At 34.7% G+C, this 20,832-nt stretch overlaps 2 protein-coding genes across 2 annotated transcripts in view; one reads left to right on the top strand and one right to left on the bottom strand.

Annotated features, from left to right (window-relative positions):
* The window catches only part of cpne5b (copine Vb), a 189,596-nt gene that overhangs the window by 128,267 nt on the left and 40,497 nt on the right, over positions 1-20,832 (top strand). The window contains exons 8-9 of the mRNA XM_059538162.1: positions 15,052-15,155; positions 15,845-15,949. Of these exons, the coding sequence (XP_059394145.1) occupies positions 15,052-15,155; positions 15,845-15,949 (209 nt within the window). The remainder of the gene's footprint in view (positions 1-15,051; positions 15,156-15,844; positions 15,950-20,832) is intronic.
* LOC132126715 (small integral membrane protein 7) overlaps positions 369-20,832 on the bottom strand; it is a 224,619-nt gene continuing 204,155 nt past the window's right edge. The window contains exon 6 of the transcript XR_009427439.1: positions 369-380. The gene's annotated coding sequence lies outside the window, so the exon portion shown is untranslated. The remainder of the gene's footprint in view (positions 381-20,832) is intronic.

Genomic DNA, 20,832 nt, shown 5'->3' on the forward strand with positions numbered 1-20,832 from the left:
TAAAAGCACCAAAGCCCAAAGAGAATTGAAAATATTAGCAGATAACCTCTCTTTCAGACTGACCTCTGAAAGCCAACTGCTGACGGTTGATAGCTGACTTCACACTTACATAATTTGCTTATGAATTCTCCTTGCTTTCACGCCAAATTGACTCCTTGTTTCAACTCTAGATTTGATTTGACTGCTTCTCAAGAGCAGAATATAAGTCATTTTCATTTGGAGCCAGAGAAATTTCATCTTTTGGAAATAGTATTCAGGCACACTACCCAGTTATGTTCTGTTCATCAAAATTTAAGACACTAAAACCACAGGTTATTTCAAAGGCATGTTTTGTACTGTGAAACCTCATGTTCTACATACACAATCTACCCCACACTAAATTGGGCATGTTTCTATACCAATCAATGAGATTTAGGGTTGTACAAAGGTTTAGGTTTGGGGATGAGGCTTGTGCTATGTTCTTCTAAGCCTAATTTCCCTAATAACTAAAGTAGTGTATAATTAAGGAGTAGGACAATGACAAAAATGATAAAATATGTACAGGAACCTTGCCTATTCTTGGCCCTCTGTGCTTCTTGTACTTGCATTTATGCTCTGATGATCTGAGTGGGGAGCAATGTTAATCATAGAATGGATCCAATCAAATCATGTACAATTATGATTAAGTAGAATTGGTATTTTATTTGTTTTTAAATTCATCATAAAAAATATTGATCTAATGCATTTTATTTAGTGATTTTATTTCTAAAGAACAAATTAAAGAAACAGATTTTAAGTGTTTTTTTTATTTATTTATTATGATTAAAAATGTAATTATTCTCTTTTTTCTTCTTCTTAAAAAAATTACCATGCATGTTCTGTTTTTACATTTACATTTTACATTAAATTTACATTTAGTCATTTAGCAGATGCTTTTATCCAAAGTGACTTACAAATGAGGATAATGGAAGCAATCAAAATCAATAAAAGAGCAATGATATGTAAGTGCTATGACAAGTCTCAGTTAGAAAATTTACATTTAAAAGTCTGTGAGAGTGATTTTTGTCTCAAAAATAATTCTGCAGGACCGGGAAATTTAAGCAACGTGGTCTAAGAAAGTCAGGTGATCATCAATCACAACTCCAAGGTTTCTGGCTGTTTTTTAAGTTATGGTTGATATGCCTAACTGGATGGTGAAATTGTAATTAAACAATGGGTTTGATGGAACGACAAGCAGTTTTGTCTTGGCAAGGTTGAGTAGAAGGCGGTGGTCCTTCATCCAGCAAGATATGTCTGTTAAACAAGCTAAGATTCGAGCAGCTATTGTCAGATCATCAGGATGGGATGGAATAAGAGGTAGAGTTGAGTGTCATCAGCATAGCAGTGATATGAAAAGCAGCCATGTTTCTGAATGACAGAACCTAGTGATGCCGTGTAGACAGAGAAGAGAAGTGGTCCAAGAACTGTGCCCTGAGGCACATCAGTAGTTAGATGTTGTGACATAGTACAAGGATAATTAGAAAGGATGAGTCTGGAGACTTCTGCCTCAGAGAGTGAAGATAAGGATGTGAAGGAGTTTATGTTTGCTGGTAAGATATGCTTGACAGTTTGTGGTGTGGAAAATTGTAAACAGATGGTTTTAATTGTATTAATGTAAAATGTGGCAAAGTCGTCAGCTGTTAGAGTTGATGAAGGAGGGGGAGAAGGAGGACAAAAGGATGAAAAAATCCTTTTACTTTTACTTTTTTGCTATCCTTTTAGCAGTGGAAACATAAGGAGAGGAGGAAAAGAGGAGTGATTGATACAAATTAAGATCAGTAGGATTTTTTTATTTGCGCCACACCCTTTCAGCAGCCTTGAGCTTAGAACGATGTTCGCAAAGAACATCAGATAGCCAAAGGGCAGAAGGGGTGGTACGGCCTGTCCTGGCCTGGAAGACAATGGGCAGACACCGTCTAAACAAGATGTAAGAGTGGAGCAGAAAGTATCAGTAGCATTGTTAGCATCAAGAGATGATAACTGTTTTGGGGGAGGACGTGAAGATGAAACCATAGCAGATATCCGGGAGGTTGAGAGTGAACGTAGGTTATGTCAAAAGATAAGACATGGAGGGTATGAGTTGTGTCAGGAACCATGTTGAGGTTAAGAGTGAGGAGGAAGTGATCCGAGGTGTGCTGTGGAGTAACCAGTACAGTACATTATCAGCGGAGCAGTGTCATGTGTAAATAAGGTCCAGTTGGTTGCCTGATTTGTGAGTTGTCGAAGTTCATGGCCTACAACTAACTTTTTGCCACAGCTGCCAATGGCTGGTGATGTGGTAAAATTTACCGGCCAAAATATTTTTTCACCAGCCATGAAACTTTTTGCAAAAAACAGGCAATTACTACTACAATGACTAAACATATTTTGCCTTTACCTTACAAGAAAAAAAAAACAAAACATATTTATTGATATTTATATGTATATTTTCCCCCCTAAAAACATTGAGATTCCTGTTCTGCAAGCAGGCCATCATGTAACAACTATTTCACACATACTTAGTTTGCAGTGTGTATCTTTTTTTCTGCCTCCATGTTAACAGATTAGAGCAGGATCTCTTTCTGGGGGGACCTACTGTATAAAATTGGAGACATTAGTGCTGTCTGTCAATCGATTAAAAAACGATAAATTATCATACTTTTTTCTGAAATTAATCATGATTAATCACATATTTATTGTCGCAATTTTACATTGAACCTCCAAATTAATGTAAAAAAAACATAAAGATAGTATATTTTAAATATATGTTTAAATGGCATCTTTTTACTAATTAGTATATTATTAATTTAAGTACTGATACCAAAACTGCTGCTGGTGTCTCTATTAAATACATCTCCCCTCAATTTTTCATATCAATTACAGCCATTCAACTTTATAATATTATTGTAAGCCATTATTTTCAACATTTAATAGACTCTGAAATATTAAGTGATTTTAAAACAATCTTCACATAAACTAAAGGTCGTATATGCACAAACTGTACAGATTCATCTTTATTCAAGCTACAAAAGTTAACCAGCGACTAGAGCAGTCGAGTGATTTCTCTTTTTTTGTTGTTCTTTGATTTACACCAATGACAGACTTCAGCAGGTTTTACTTTAAAACCTGATGAACATGACACAGATCTGACACATACAGTATGTTCTCCCAACTCTTTACAGTCATTTAAGACTTTTATAACTCACTTAAGATTACGGTTACAAGGTTACTTGCCAAAATCGCGTATTTTGACATAATTGTTTTCGTCCATTGAAGCACTACTGGTGCACTGTTTAAAGCAGCTCAGTGTCTGTGTACAGCCGAACGTTTCTGCGGTGTAACCCCAGGTATGTCTCGCCACATTCTCTGGTTATGAAGACTAAAGAAGGGCAAAGTTAATCTTCCGAAATGAAGCAGCAATGTCTTCTCAGGTAAAAGTTATTAGAACCAGGTTTAGGGGCAAGCTGGCTATAACACTGCTTTGACATTATCAGTCAGTTTGTATCCTATTATTTGATTCGCTCTTGTCGCTTATGACAGCTAACAGCTAACTGATCACATGATCTTGTCTTCTGAAAATATTATGTAATTCGCTTCGTCACATTGTTATATTTCGTATAAGTCTCACCCTGCCACCTGGTGGCTGACTGATTTTTACTCCCATTTGGCACTTGGTGAGTGTTAACTTTAGGCCCTGCCATAGTTAACACTCTCTTGAGATCAAAAGAGGCACACAGAGTGTGGAAGTCTGCTGCCTGAGGTTTATCTAGGTAGATGTTGAAGTCTTCAAGTATAACTAGTGGAGTACCATCTTCAGGAAAGGTTGAGAGCAGCACATCTAATTCATCCAAGAAGTTATCTTGTGCTCCTGGGGGTCAATAAACAACTTCAAAATGGATTTTAAAAGGGTGGGTGATAGTGACTGAATGTTATTCAAAGCTGCGGTTAATACTCAGAGAAGGTAAAATAATACATTTCCAATCATTAAAGATAAGCAGTACCTCTACGTCTTCCAGTCAGACAGGGAATGTGGGAAAAGTTTTGGGAGAGTGTCCTCTGGTTTGATCCATGTCTCTGTCAGGGCCAGGAGGTTTAGCCTTAAATGACTAGTAATAGATGTAATGAAATCTGCTTTGTTTACTGCAGACTGGCAATTCCAGAAAAAGAACAAAAGTGACAAGTTATATGATACAGTACAAGACCAAATGCTACTTTTGTTGTTAAAAAATAATACATTATAAAAATTAGTCTGATCTTTTATACTTTAGGCCTTTAAAAAAAAAAATAATAATATATTTATATATATATATATATATATATATATATATATATATATAAGCATTATTTACATAATAATAATAAGAAGAAGAAGAAAAAGAAAAAGAAAAGAGCATAAAAAATACAAAGAGAAATTACATACTTTATCATGTTAAGTATCTTGTAAATGTGTTCTAGAGGACAGCAAAATTGTTTAAATGAGCATACTATGGGCAGATTAATTACTAACTTTAATTTATGATAACAAATTGTAATGATTTTATTGATTTTACTATGATTAATCATGATTATTTGTGCATGAAAAAATTATCACAACTAATTACAGAAACCAGTGAATATTTACAATCAATTTACAAAACTACAGAAAATACAACACTGCCTACATTAAAAACAGGTTTACTTGCATCAAGGATAAAAAAAATATGCAAACCACAATATTTATGTTTTTTTTCTACATAAAACAATTTTGGTCACCACTTGATATCTAATGTGAAATATGGGTTTTGAAGCAGAACAGCAATCCGATCAGAATATGTTTCAACTGATGTAAGCTGGCAAAGAAAGAATGTCAGGCTGCTTTTCCCTTTGTAGTCCTTATAACAGGAACCCAGAACATATTTATGAGGCTTTGGGGCATTACAAAGACCAAGTGGCATTATTTTATAGCTGCAAATCGGAATGTGGGTGAAGACTGCATTTGAATCCAAGTGCATGCTGAACTTTTCACCCTTACCTCCCTCTCATAGAGTGCCCTATTTAGGGTATCTGCGCTTCAGGCGGTTATTCATACCACCTCATTTCAGTGGGTGTCACTGATGATTTCTAGTGAGAATCCTAAAGCTGCTCTTAAAGTGTAATGTCCTTCTACAGCTGGCAGATTCTTGAAGGTTGTCATGTGAAAAAGCACCAAGGCATCATTTGCCGCTGGGCTTTTTATGGGAAGGGGATAGAAGGGACGTGATAGCTGTAGCATCTGCCATGCCGTGCTATCTGGACAGCTGGAAACATGAGGGCTGTGGTGTTGCAACAAGGGCGAGTGACCTTGGAGGACAGTAAAAAGTGATTAGAGAGGGGAAGGAGGAAAGGGCTTACAAAACAGACTCAGAATATGTTGATATAGCAGTCTAGGAATTAGCCTTTAGACCAACTGCACGTTAATTGCTCTCGAAGCAGAGCATCTTCGAGTATGATAAATGTGAAACTGCACTCATCAGCAGTAAATATCTATTAGCATGTCATCAGTATTCTCCTGGTTGCAGAGTGTGTAACAACAAAGTCTGTTTACTAAGAGCGATCTAGTTTTCCACACCAAAGCTGTGCAGATAACAGGGCTCTTCAACATCAATTTGAGAGTATCTCCAAAACTGGAGGATAGGTTAAGGAATTACAGCTCTTTAATATGTACCTCCTCGCTTTTACAAGTGACCATAAGAATTTGGACAATTGACTCAAAAGCTGTTGCATGGACAGGCGTGGGCTATTTTTGTTGTTGTTGTAATTTCTATATCAATTAAAGGGATAGTTCACCCAAAAATGAAAATTAAATGTTTTATCTGCTTATCCCCAGGGCATCCAAGATGTAGGTTACTTTGTTTCTTCAGTAGAACACAAATTAGGATTTTTAGCTCCAGTCATTGCAGTCTCTCAGCCGTACAATGCATGGTAAATGGTAACAGAATCTATGAGAGTAAAAAAAAAAACATGCTCATACAAATCTGTATTAAACCTGCGGCTCGTGACGATACACTGATGTGTAAAGACACAAAATGATTGGTCTGTGCAAGAAACTGAACAGTATTTATATAGGTTTATTTTTTTACCTGGAAGCTGATGCAATAAACCCACATCATGTAGTCAAAGGATCTCTCCATAAAAAGAAAACCGGCAATTTTTAGTCTTGAAAATCAAAACAAATCCATGAGAGAGATAGCAGGAACATTAGGAGTGGCCAAATCAACAGTCTGGTACATTCTGAGAAAAAAAAATGCACTGGAGAGCTCAGCAACATAAAAAAGCATGGATGTCCATGGAGGACAACAGTGGTGGATGATCGAAAGAATCCACTCCATGATAAATAACCCTTTCACATTATCCAGCCATGTGACGAACACTCTCCAGGAAGTAGGTGTGTAACTGTCAAATAGGGATGTAACGATAATATTAATATCACAAATTATTGTGGTCACACGACGATATAAAATGATAGGTCTTCTGGGCAAAAAAGTGTAAAACATATTTGTTTTGGCACAGTATCTGTCAACCGAACTAAAATCGAAAGTACTACTTAAGGCCTTCATCAAGTCTGTTTTTGCTGTTTGTTTCAAAGCGATGCACACAGATTGTACATGTGATCAACCTTGTGATCCGGTGTTTCCCATGCCTCAGAACGACTTTGTTTACAGTGAATGAATGCAGTGAACTTGTTTATTGCACATGCTTTGAGTTTAGCGTCATTTGGGAACGCAATGGCCAGCAGTTCTGCTTTATTTTCACGGAAGACGATTACAGCATTTCACTAGGTTCAGGGACGTCGCAGGCAGAGCAGGTGATTGCCTAGGACCATCTTCAATTAAACCAATGAATTTAGCCGTTTCAAAGCGGGTCCCACCTTCTAAAAGTTTGTGTAACAAATACATCCTTCAGGTAGGGTTGGGTACCAATATGGCATCGGTACCTATGTAACCGGTATCCACCGAACCGAATCAGCACGCAGATTTCGGTGCCTCATTTCGGTGCCTCTCAAATGCCTGAGCGATCGATTGAAATATTTGTCTTGGTTCTCCGAGATGTACACACGAAGCATGGAAGTCGCTAGGCTTTTTTAGCGGGGCTTCATAAACTGTACACAAATTTGCTCAGAGTCAGTCCGCTTAAATGTCATATGAAAACTGCGGCAAATCTGTCTTCTCTCCGTCTTTCACCATGCTCTTTATTCCACATACCGCGTGTAGCAGCGCAAGTTGACTCAAACAAAAAAGAGGACACGAGGTGTGTGTTTATCAATAGATTTTTCAAATATCTGTATCTGTGTAGTTCTTTTTCATAAATACAGTTTACAAATGGTCACGAGGGAGCAGTCAGTTTCTCATCTACTGTAAAGTTTTCGCTCTGTTCACTGCTCATCACACTACAGCTGTTTCCTCCAGCGACAGTTCTAGCCTTTAACACATATGAACGCATACTTTAATTATACTTATTTAAATTAATTAACTTTAACTTTAACTTAATTAAATTAACTTAATCTAATTATACGTACGTTATGGATAGACTACTGCGCAAAAGTCTTAGTCTTAGGCAGTCTGTTGTCAGACTGCATGTGCATTCAACAATCTCACTAGAATATTATTAAAATTAATTGCAAAATGAATGTTTGGAAATGCAAACTGATATTTCCTACTGACACACTACAGCAAAATATATAAATAACTGGCCTAAACCCCTTTCTTTTTTGGGGTGAAAATACTAATGTGCCTAAAAACTGTAGACTACTTTACAAATCACATTGTTGCTACTTTATAAAGAATGACCATACAGTCATTCTCAGAACTGATTAAAGACAGTGACAGACAGCACTCATTTTGACTAAATATCAGAGTGATTGACTGAGATACAGTAGAATTATTCAATATACAAAGGAGGAAAAACTCAGTCCCTGGTGATGTCCATGAGTTCCAGACTTTCCAGGCAATCATTGCCTGCAAAGGATTCTAAACAATATATATACTTTAATTCCTACGCATTTTATGTTATAATTTTGTTCAGTCCTTTGAATTACAACTTGAATTCTGCACTTCAATTTAATCTTGATTGTTTCATTTTAATTCTATTCTGGTGGCATACAGAGGCGAAATTATGAAAATTGTGTCAGTGTCTAATATTTATGGTCCTAACTGGATATAATTTATTCATAATAGTTTTAGTATGCTAATGGTTATGACAATGTTAATGTATTTGGTCTTGTTGGACTAGATCTGCTATACGCAAGCTGTTGCTGCTGCTGAGCAAGTATGGACTTGCTGATGCCAGTAGATTCAAATGAGCTCTTCTGTGAAAATATAAGAAATACAGCTGTTACATGAATGGGCATACAGAAATCCCACAACAGTTCTAGACAGGTGGAGCTGGGGGAGGTGGAAGGTTTCAGAGCATACCGTACCGAGTAAATTGTTAGGGTGTATTGTTTTTTTGTTTGTTTTTTTTTACTTTTGTTTTTTTAAATTACTAGTGTAATTTATAAACCTGGAGAAAAACATCCAATCCCAGTGGATGAAATCAAGCTCTACCATATGTTTCCTACTGAATATTCTGTTTCAGACAGAGGTTTTATATGTTTTAGAATGTACTTGGCTATGAAAGCTGTTTTATGCTTTAGCCAGTATGAAAACATTTGTTTGTTTTCTCTGTTGTGGGTGTTGCTTTACTCACCACTGTTTCTCTTGAGTCCACTTACTGTAGAAGTCTATCAGCCTTTCTTCTCTTTGACTCATTTGTGAGTGTGCACTGAAATTCGGATAATGTGGTGTAAATACTCTTGCTCAGTAGCAGAAATGTCTGAAGCTAACTGACGCAATGTTTAATAAAAGTGTTGATATACATCGAACAATTAATAATTACCATCTTTAATCAAAGGTTTTCTTAAAACACTAAGACTTTCTCTGAGGCAGACTAAAAGGACAAGTGAAAATTGGTTTCCATGGAGCTCTGTGAGCACTGAACTGAGAATGAGACAATCCAGAATTTTTCATTTGAACAGTGTCAATTATCAAAAACAGCAGAAAGACTCTGACCGCTGCTGTCAAATGGAGAGGCTTTACTGAGTTATTTTAAATGAACGGGAAACTAGAATATGACGAGGCACTTTTGCTATAAAAGACAAGAAAAGCAAGGGAAGCTATCATGATGTATTGAGTCTTTTGTCTTCTGGGGTTGATGAGGAGAAAATGAACACATTAGAACATCCACGCTGAGATATTAAAGGAAAACACTGTTTATTTTAATTCAGATGAAACACATTTGATATCTGTATGCGTTTTATAGTGGTCATCACTTTCAAAAGCAGGAGATATGGCATATTGGTTTTAGCATGAAGTCACATGGCATTCACGCTCAGTCAATAGCGCGCATCTAACCGCAGTGCCACGCCTCTAGGTCAGAATGAGCAGCAGCGCTGTGGTAGGGAGAAAGAGCTGCGATTTAAGTCAGAGAGGTGTTATACACAGGGGAGCATTTAAACTGTAAAATGTTTTGCAAGCGCTTTACTGCTGAGACCAAACAGCCAGTGGCGTGTTGCAGGCTTTTGAAATGAGAAGACAGTATTCTCTGTCTGGTTTTATATATGTGTGTGTGTGTGTGTGTGTGTGAGTGAGAAATCATAGATGTATAATCACAAATGTAATGATTAATATGATGTTTAGACAACTATTGGGTTTCAGAAGCTAATGCTATAATATGTAATACTATACGATTTCAATACTATTATGTTTTATGTTTATATTTATATATGAAATATTTATATATGATTTATATAGACAATGTCACACAAGCAACAGTACGGTATGACTGCATGTCAGCAGGTAATCACAGTGTGCCGATATACAGCCACAATGCACTGCAACTCGTGTGATATTGCATTTATACAACGGTTTGACGGCACAAGTGTGTAAATACACAAGAAACAACAACGGCGTGTCTTTAAAAAGCCTCTTTTGTGTGATCTACTTCTTTCTGCCACAGATTCAAATATCAATATTCAAATAAATGTATTGAATAATAATAATAATATTTGATAAAAAACAACAGCCATCATAAAAGTTGCTGTAGGCAGTTCAGTCAAAAGTATAAAGGCAGCTCTCTGATAAACAGCATTGAAGTTACATGAAATATAACGTGATGAGATTTTACCCTCAGCCAAAACGATTTGCTCTGGAACAAATAATAGATTAATGAGACTAAAGAATACCCGTGACATTTAGCCAAGACAAATTATATCTCATGTTTAACTTTATAGAGACATCAGAGCCAGTGGTAAAACCCAGAAGATTTGGATGAGGTGAGGCTGCTCTTGGCGAGTTTATGAGCGCAGAATGGCCGCTGACACCCTGGACATCTCCGAAAATGTAGAAGCCAACTTTCAAATAGACGTTATCTATAAAAAAAAAAAAAATGAATATTTGAAGTCTAAACAACTACATTCTCGCCTAAAAAACTCTTAAACTACATTTCATGACAAAAACAGTATTATTTATAAAATTATAGTAATTTTATAATTATAGTAATTATATTTGGGCGTCTGCCATGACACTTCCTGTGAGAATTACCACAAGCAGAGTGATACAAACAGTGAAACGGTTGGAGCTCGGTAATCATTAGAATTTCACACTATATATTACTATAGTACAATATTCAGTAACTACACTGAAAAAAAAACAATAAGTAAACTTACTTAATTTTTAAAGTTTTTGCACAAGCATTTTTCAAGTAAATTTCACACATTTGGAAATTAAGTAAATCTACTTAACTAGTTAAGTAGTAAAAAAAAAAAAATTAGGTAAAAATAAAAACCCGAATAAATACATGTAACTTGACCTGTTACTTTTTATTGAGTATATTTCACTTACAAATCTGATATAATTAAGTAAAATCAGTTGTTCTTTTAAATACATTTTACTTGTTTTATGCAATGCTGGTAATTAATTTAAATTTAATTAACTTTTACTGTTATAATGTCACAAAATAATACCATGACAATGGTAATAGCCAGCACACAGAAACATATGATGCTTAAGATCACTTTAAAATAGTTTAAACAGCTTAAGCAATAGTAAACATCCATGTTCAATGGCATATTAAACACATTACAACTCCAACATTAGCAGTTTTATGCATAGATATGACTGCTTATTAATCTCAGTATCAAAACATGACTTACAGACTGCAGTTATAAATAAAACCTGTTAACTAAGCCCCTACATTTTTTTCCGAAGAGCAATCCACAACCATACAATTCACATATTTATGTGAAATTCGTTTTGCTATGGGACTGTAACATTAGCTTATATGGCGCTCGTTTACAAAGCTAACTCAAGAACAAGCTAAACTTTTCAAATGAATGAAGTGATGACAACACAATAATCTAATGAAATTACGTTTCTTGAATAAATTCAATGTAAAAATCTGTAATGCGGTTTTAAATAGTACTTATCTGTCAAGAACTGATGGAGAGATCATGGAGAAGCATTCGATCATCGCGGGTTTTCTTTCCACGAATGCGCCGATATTCCTCGCTTTACATTTTACGTGATTTTTTTTTATTTGCTTCAAGTACTTTATTAATTTGAGTAAATATGCTAGATAATCACATCAAATTAACTCATATGTTGGATGTATAATATTTACGAGAAAATATTGAGTATATATTTAGATTTTACTTAATATTCAGGAGTTTTTAATTTTACTAATATATTTTTAGTAAAGATGCATGATTTTTCCTGTTTTATTTACTGAGCCATAAAATCATTTTGTACAGTGTACTGTTATACTGTCAAAAAAAAGAGTTGTTAGGCTACTTGTAACTTTTGTTCTGCTATTATTATTTATAGTCACAAATTGTTTCTTTTTATGCCGAAAATCTGTAAATCTTCACGATGCTTCTGCAGGAATATTATTACAGGCTTATTTTCACCATATTTAGGGTGTCCATTCACTTAGAGTGCATGCTTTTACATTATATCAGGCCTGGAAATTATTAAAAGTGGTGATATACTGTACACTACAAATAATTTCAGACGCCTGGAGTCAGTAAGACTGATTGATTGATATTTTTAAGAAATGTGTATTTTTTATTTTAAAGGATGCATTGAATTAATCAAAAGCGACTGTAGAGACATTTATAATGTTATATATATATATATATATATATATATATATATATATATATATATATATATATATATATATATATATATATATATATATATATATATATATATATATATATATATATTGGTTCTCTAGAGAATATGCTTTAGAAAAAAATGCATTATAAACCCAATTAGATTTTTTGTTATGCAAATCTTTAGTTTTTTATTTTTGTACTGTTGATTATTTTCTCATCCAGGTTTTCTGAGGAAGTACTGCCTCTTATGTCTCTTCTTAGAAAACGTCCCTGCAAACAACAGCCATTAGTTATTCAGCCAGTGTTTGTACAACTAAATGTCTTTATGTAATGTCTCAATGAAGCTTTCAGACCTTCAGAACTTGCAGAAAGTTCTGTCTAACCGGATAGAATAATTTCTCAAATGGCTTCATTCTAGTTGAAGTAGACACATCTTCTGCACTGATTGTGCTTTACCTTTGATCTCAAGGGCCAATCCAAAAATTATAAGCATTGACTTGATTCGCATTCAGAATCATCATAGCATGAAACTGCTGATCCAGAGTTTTTTCTACATGGCAGTCATGGTCATAATCATAATGACAGGTGAAGCAGAAGCTGATTACAGACTGACATTATTCATGACTGAATTGAGCTCAAATCACAATGCTTCATAGATTTTATTGGTTTCTGTGTGTTCACTACAACAAGATCACAGATCTAGCTTTAATGAGCCTCTCGTTCTCCCAGAAGAATTAGATGAAAGTGTTTTAATTCTATTCTCTCTGCTTTGTAATCAACTCAGATGTCAATTCAACACATGCCATAGCAAATGTATTATTATTATTATCAAATATATGCTCAACATATGCCATATATTTATATATTTATAAAAAAATATTTACGCTATATATTGCATTTATCTAAAATGGTTTGTCATGTAAAGGTTAACCATTTTTATGGGTGGTTATATAGATGTACAGGGTTTGAAATAAACAAAACTGTGGAAGGTAATGCTGTCAAATCACTAGTTAATTTGGCAGGTTACTTTTGTGAATTATGTTCATTAATAATTTTGGGAAGTTCATGTAAGCCAAATCTGCCCAGATTTAGAGCAAATACTGATCTTGTGACTCATCGTGATATCTTAAATACAGCCTAATTCAGAAGAGCAGGATCAGTCTCCCGCACAGCACTGTGCTTACGCCAATATTTATAAGAGATAAACAGTGCAAACTGCTTAATCCATTCAGGATTGAATAGGAATTGTGTTATTCATTTGTGTCATATGAGAACATTTAAGGTTTTGGGTTTTGTCACGACATGGTAAACTGCATGTAGACAAACAGCAATGTAAACAAACTAGCTTAATTTGAATTGAAGTGAAATGTTGATTCAGTAAGAGCCCGATTAAAGATAAATATAAGTGTCTTTGTCTTTTATTAATTAATTGTTTTCTATTTACAAATATTAAAGTTCTTAGTTCATAATTTACTCAACATCATGTCATTCCAAACTTATATGAATTTATTCTTTCTTCTGTGGAAAAAATAATAGAAGTTATTTGGAGAAATTCAAGAATTTTTTGTCTATACAGTAGAAATGACTAAATGGTTTGGTAACATTCTATAAAACATTTTGTGTTTTACATAACTAAGTCATACAGGTTTGGAATGACAAGAGGGTGAGGAAATGATGACAGCATTTATTAGCATTACATTTCCTGTGTTCTAGCACAAAGTCAATGCTTATATTGACTTATGCTTGCATTTCTATGTGACAAAAAAAACAACAACAACAACAACAACAGTAAGCTATTAGTTAGTTGCATTTGCTGTGAATTCAGTAATATATTATTATTATTATTATTATTTTATTTATTTATTTTTTATCCATTTTTATTTATTTACTCCAATTGAAGGCCCTATAATGCAGCAAAACATTCACATGGGAACTTGTGGGCTGGATAGGCTGAATTTTTACAGGGCCGAATTTTAACTCCAGTCCAGTCCAGCCCTGTTACCCATTACCTATATGCATCATAAATATTTTTAGACCTGGATAAATTTGCTTTTATGTAACAACCATTATATCTGTTAAGCTAAGATGTTATTTTGACAAGTCAAAAACAGTTTTTTAAATAAATAGGTGCTGCCTTCCATTGCCCCAATTTATATTTCCTTTTCACAGTCTGGCCAAAATGATGGTTGGTTCCAAAATACATGGTCACATGACAGTAAAATTGTACAGTTGCCAAGATACAGAACTGATGCCTCGTTCAATTCATGATTTAGGTCTACCGTCTGACATAAAGTACAAATGATTTGCCATTTACTTTTTTATTTTTTTTTGGCTAGTAGAAGTTATGAATGTCTGGTAACTTAAAAATTTGGTAGCCAAGTTGGCTGGTGAGTGAAAACTTTGTTCAAACCCTTGTAGATAAATATTATAAATAATATATAAATGTTATCTAATGTAATATTACAACCAACAAAATTCAGGTAGGAAACAAATAAGGCAAAATTAATGAAGGAATGACCAAAAACAAACGAATGCACAAATGAACAAACAAACAAACATACGTATGAAAAAATGAATGAACGAACGAACGAACGATTGAATGAAAGAATGAATGAATTAATGAATTAATGAATGAATCATATATAATTTGGGTACTTTGTTTATTACATTAAATGGTTTCAATATAACATTAAATAATAATAATAATATTAATAATACTCAGGGAATAGGGAAAAAACTAAGTTTGGGTCAATTTGAATTATAGTTTTAAATATTTAACTTCTACAACTTTTAAAACTTTTAAAAATATTTTAACTTTCTTTCTCTCTCTCTCTCTCTCTCTCTCTCTTTCTCTCTCTCTCATTCTTTCTTTCTCTTTATAGGACAGTGCAACCATGCAGTTCTGTGCCAACAAATTGGACAAGAAGGATTTTTTTGGGAAATCCGATCCCTTCATGGTCTTCTACAGAAGTAACGAAGACGGCACGTAAGTGACTTAACTTGATTTAAAACAACACAATTGTGTGTTAATCATAGGTACTGTAAAAGGTACATCTTCCATAATACCCAGCACCCACCATCACCCCCATATTATGAGACTGGCAAAACATTTCAATGCTCTGTGGGAAATTTATGGGCTGAAAATGACTCTCTCTCTGTGTACAGAGGGACAGGAAAAGGCCCTCTATCCTCAGAGTTTTCCATCAAAGCCTATTTACTTAAGTGACTGTGGTTTCATGTTTTCAAGAGCTGTGATGTAGTTTGCTCATTTTGTTTTTCAGAGCAAAAGTACTCAACAGAGCAGCTGAAATAGCTGTGCCAAGGCTCATATTGTGCTTTAGCAGGTTTAGGATGTTTTAATGATGCTCTTTGTCACAGATGAAGGGCTAATTATCAAATGTTAAATAATCTCTGTTATAGAATGGAAGGATATTACATTTTATGGTTTGATAATTGCTCTACAATGCAATTTCAAATACCTTTGGAAACCATATTATTTACACAACATATGTCATTTCCAAAGTCTAAAAAAACTCCCCAAAAAACAATGCGATGTGTAAACTGATGCTGTAGTCATCATTTTATGGTTTGTCGTCTTTGATCACAATGAAATAAAAACAGCAGGTGGTTGATGTCAGTCATGTTCAAGTCTCCTTTGGTTCTCTCAACATGAAGGTTTACAATCTGCCATAAGACTGAGGTGGTGAAGAACACCCTCAACCCTGTTTGGCAGCCGTTCACCATTCCAGTCAGAGCTCTCTGTAATGGAGACTATGACAGGTAAGACACGCAGACCAGCACTGGCTTTCTTACTTAACACCATTAGGTCTCTTAACCCTTTAACTTTCACCCCTAAAAGAATAAAAAAATCTATCTATCCATCCATCCATCCATCTTTCCATCCATTTTTTTTCACAGATAAGTGTAGTTGGTTACCAAGGAAACAGCAGAAGAAGAGCTTGATGATGAAATATTTTTATATATATATATATATATATATATATATATATATATATATATATATATATATATATATATATATATATATATATATAAAACTTGCTCATTGCTCACCTGGTACAGCATAACACTTGCTCAATAGGCTCAAATATTTGTAGATGCAAAGTAAAATGCATAGCTCACATTTGTCTTATTTTAAGAAACACCAATATACCCACAGTATGTAAGAAAAAGTATATATATATATATATATATATATGTATATATATATATATATATATTGTTTTACCTGTTACATTTCTCTGTGCAAAAAGAGAAATGTAAAGACAGTTTTCCCCCCATGCCATCTCCAGCTTAAACAGCTAATATATGAATCATCACCCGTGTTCTGTAGTTCATTTCCGTAAATCATTCTGCATCTTAAATGATTGCCTTTCTCAAGTATTATGTAAATGCATATGCATATCTCTTTATTTATACAGTTCTGTATAGAGTAAAACTGCACAAATCTGTAAATGATTCAATCTATTGTTCCAGATTCATACACATTATTTATTGCTAAGTCTAACTAATTCTATTATATATTTTTTTCTGTTCTCATGTCAGGCCGGCGACACACTGGATGCGTGGCGCAAGCATCTCAGCTGCGTGGTGTGACCGTTTTTAATTCGGCTCCCATGTTAACAGGTTAGAGCTTGCAGACTGCCTGCGTGAGACGCGCGTCTCAGGCGCGACTTGAGCTGCGCGGAAAACGCGTGCATGCTAGAAATAGAACCGATGCCTATTTTTCACGCGACACGCAATCCTGTTGGAAGGGTTTCCAGGCAAAATGTAATAGGAAAATATGTTTATATGTCATTTTGTACACAAATACATATTACGTCATGACATTTTGATGTTTGAAAGTCTATAAGTTGACATAAATTCAGATATAAATGTAATTTAAAAAATAAATAAATAATTATCGATTTTCAAATATTGCACCTGTCATAGTCTATTTTGCCGTCAATACTGTTGACGGTGTCCTTTATCAGTAGGTGTGTAAAAAAAAAAAAGTTTATATTGTTGTCATGAAGACAAGAGCCTGGTCTTTCGGCGGCCTCCCTCTATGTCACCTACAGCAGGAGCAGTGCACCAGCGCCGCGTCAGGCACAATTCTAGTGTGTAAAGACACAGAAAACGTGAAGCAGCCACCAAGCCACTGACATGCAGCAGAAACGCCACGCAGCCAGTGTGTCACCGGCCTCAGATGTGTATGTATGCATGTATGTATGTATGTACAAGGAGCACCTTCTGATTCTGATTCCAGGGGTAACAGTAAAAATATTGTAGTTGTTTTAGTATTATTTATAAACTATAAGAGTATTTATTAAAATTATATATATATATATATATATATATATATATATATATATATATATATATATATATATATATATATATATATATATATATATATTCAGTTATTTTTATTACGTTTTTGAATATTTCTATTCAACTTGAATTTATTTCAGTTTTATTTAAAGTTATTTTACAAGGCAAGATTTCTATTTTTTTTTATCTGCCACTTATATGTATTCAACTTTATTTTAATTATCTAATATATTTTTAAGGGATAATCAATGGCTTGCCGTGCATTAAATGATTTGAAATGCATGACGTGGAGGCATAGAACCAGCCTCTGCGAAGTGAATTTCAAATCTTTGAATGTACGGCAAGCCGTCATCATACCCACTTATTCCATGGTCATTTGCCAAGTTATAGACAAGTTAAAACTAGCTATGCTCTGTGCAGTGCAATATTTGACCGGAAGGGTAAAAATGTTATATATATTTCAGTTAACAATAACATAGTCATCTTTATTTATCATAGTTTATTTTGTATTTTGTGCTTTTAATTTATTTATTCATTTATTTTTAATGGTATGATGATTCGTGCACATTTGACATACACTACAAGACCATATAAGCTTGATATGAAGAATAGGCCAACCAATATTTGCCTTTTAAAAGCTTGTTCAAAAATGTTTGCATACAAAGATGACTGAACATTAGATATAATGATGAATAATATAACTTAAACATGTACATGTACAGTGTGTTAAATAAGATCTTTATAACTGTTTTTACAAAGCTGTTTTAGAGATTCCAGCAGATCATCTCTATGGTTACCACAGAGGAACTGTTGAACTTGACCCTTGCCTACATGTTCTAGAATGCTATAAGCATTATAAATTTATTATACATCAGTTCAAAAATAGAGATACCGTAGAGATAATATAGGACTTTGTGTGACGTGCCTGAGTAACTATAGTAGGACATGCTCTGCCCACTCCTCACATTTGACACAGCGAGGGTTACCACCCTGTCCCAACCAATCAGCTTGGGGAACCAAAACTGCATGTCAAAAAATTATGATCTTGCTTGTGTGTGCTCTAGCTGCTTTCCAGGTTTAATCTTTCATGACAGGCACCACGTTTCAGTGCGTCCTGAATTGTGCCACATGCCACACCAAATCGAGAAGTGCAGCATTTTGACGAAATTTCATTGTTCCTTTATTAAAAATTGAGGGTCAGATATCTTCAACAGTGGTCAGTGTTAAAGATTAGGGGTGGGACTTCCTGGAAATAGCACTTCAGGTTCCATCAACCCAAAGTCAATTTTTTTTTTTCTCGGTCAAATACCTCGGATAAGATCTGTGGTTAAAACAACCTTAATATATATTTTAAGTTTTATTATACAACATAAAGTAAATAATACTTTTTATTAAAGGGGAAATTGGATGCAAAATTTACTTTTTTACCTGGTGTTACAACTGAAACGTGTCTTGGCAGTGTATGAAAACAACCACCCTATAATGATAAAAATCCACCCAGTTTTTTTTTTTTTTATCCCCACAAATCTTAAGCACTTTCTCAGAGCAAGCTTTGCACAGGCCTCTTCCATGACTGTTGACAGTCATTGCCGTTGTAGCATAGACCTGCCCTGAGTAAGCTGTAAACAGCAGTGTTGGGGAGTATCTAGCTACAAGTAGTGACGCTACTAATATAACTACAATTTCAGTAGCGTGAAAGTAGCTCAGCTACTTTTAAAACAGCTTTTCCAGTAGCTACAGTAACTACTTTTTCCAGCAAGTAGCAGTTTATCATGAACAAAAACTACATTCCGTTTTGCATTCTGAGTCACGAGCCTTTAATGCATTGAAACACCACAGCATCTTCTTCTGACTAGATCACAAACTAAAATTGTTCATTACTGCCATCTGTTTTGAACAAGCATCTCGCGGCTTTAAAGTCTGTCCACCGACAAGAGATCGTATGATGATTTGCCAATGGATGCACAGGAGTGGATATTTCACATGAATCAGCTATAATTTATGCAAAACAAACATTAAAATGTGGGCTATATCAAAAGATTTAAAGCACATACAGAATAGCCTTTTTAAACGGATTCATTATTACTGTTTAATTGCACTCTATATCAAATGTCTATTTTACAATGATGAACCATTATAATATAATTTCCCCCCACTGTTTTGTAATGAACACTAATCGAACAGAAAATTAAATCATGAAATAATAGTGTGCTTATCATTTGGCAAAGGATGTTGTGGCAGGATTTCATGCATAAGGCAGTGTTCAATCTACCCCCGATCTACCTAAATGCACTTTGTATGCGCAATTAATTTTACACCAGGCTGCTTTGTAAACAAGAGTCAACACAAAGCAGGTTTTCCTAAAATGTGTTCCTAAAGGATGGATCACTGTTCGTGACCCAGCTTCACCTCCAGAAGAGAATCTTTGCCTTTCCTAATAATGTGCTAGTTAGCAAGTTTCACAACGAATGCAGCTAAAGTTAACTCACACCGTCTCACACCTTCTACACCAGACGCGAGCGGTGCTGCGTGACAAAATACTGGAGAACTCATTATGATCAGTGATGCTCTCTACACTGAACACGATTGGGCTTGTTTTGGTTGTGAGTGAGCTACGTTTGAGTCGGAATTAGGTTGGTTTTGTTACATAGACTTGGCAAACATCAATTGGTCTGTGCAGCACAAACAAAGCCAAAACCTTGATGTTTTAGGCAATATAGAAATACTGGCCAGGATGTGTCCGTCAAAAAGGGTATGTATGGTCACCCCAGGTATAAATCAGACAACGTAATTTTATCATATAAACTCATCTACTCACTAGTCAGTTTTCACTGTCTTGTTGTTACTAACCATGCTCTTGTCGTGTGACTGTGGTCTAGTTCATTTATATAGCCATTTAACCTTGTGTTAATTTGTGAAGATTATCATGATAAACAAAATTTGTAAGAATCAGAAACTTTAATTGGCCGCAGAGCTAATTTTCTGCAATAACCCTTAAGCCAATGGAAAAATTGTGTTGGGTTTTTGAAGATATTTCAAAGAATACTTCTTTTGTCCACATATAGTGTTGTATATACATAGGTATACAGGGTAGCACAAATCCTGAGATACCCTGTTTCATTTATAAATATACTAATTATTTCAGCACATCTCTTTCTGTATCCAGCTGACTTCTCTGGCTCACCGTACTGCAGAGCCCTGGCACTCCACCTATAAGGCACGGCTGTATCTTTGACAGGCCATACTGTACACATCATGAAAGAGCATCAACAGTGGGGACAGTGAATATATATGGAACATAAATTACATGGTGTTGCAGTGTCACCACA

The sequence above is a fragment of the Carassius carassius genome, chromosome 44, assembly GCF_963082965.1.
Source record: "Carassius carassius chromosome 44, fCarCar2.1, whole genome shotgun sequence".
Taxonomy (NCBI): domain Eukaryota; kingdom Metazoa; phylum Chordata; class Actinopteri; order Cypriniformes; family Cyprinidae; genus Carassius; species Carassius carassius.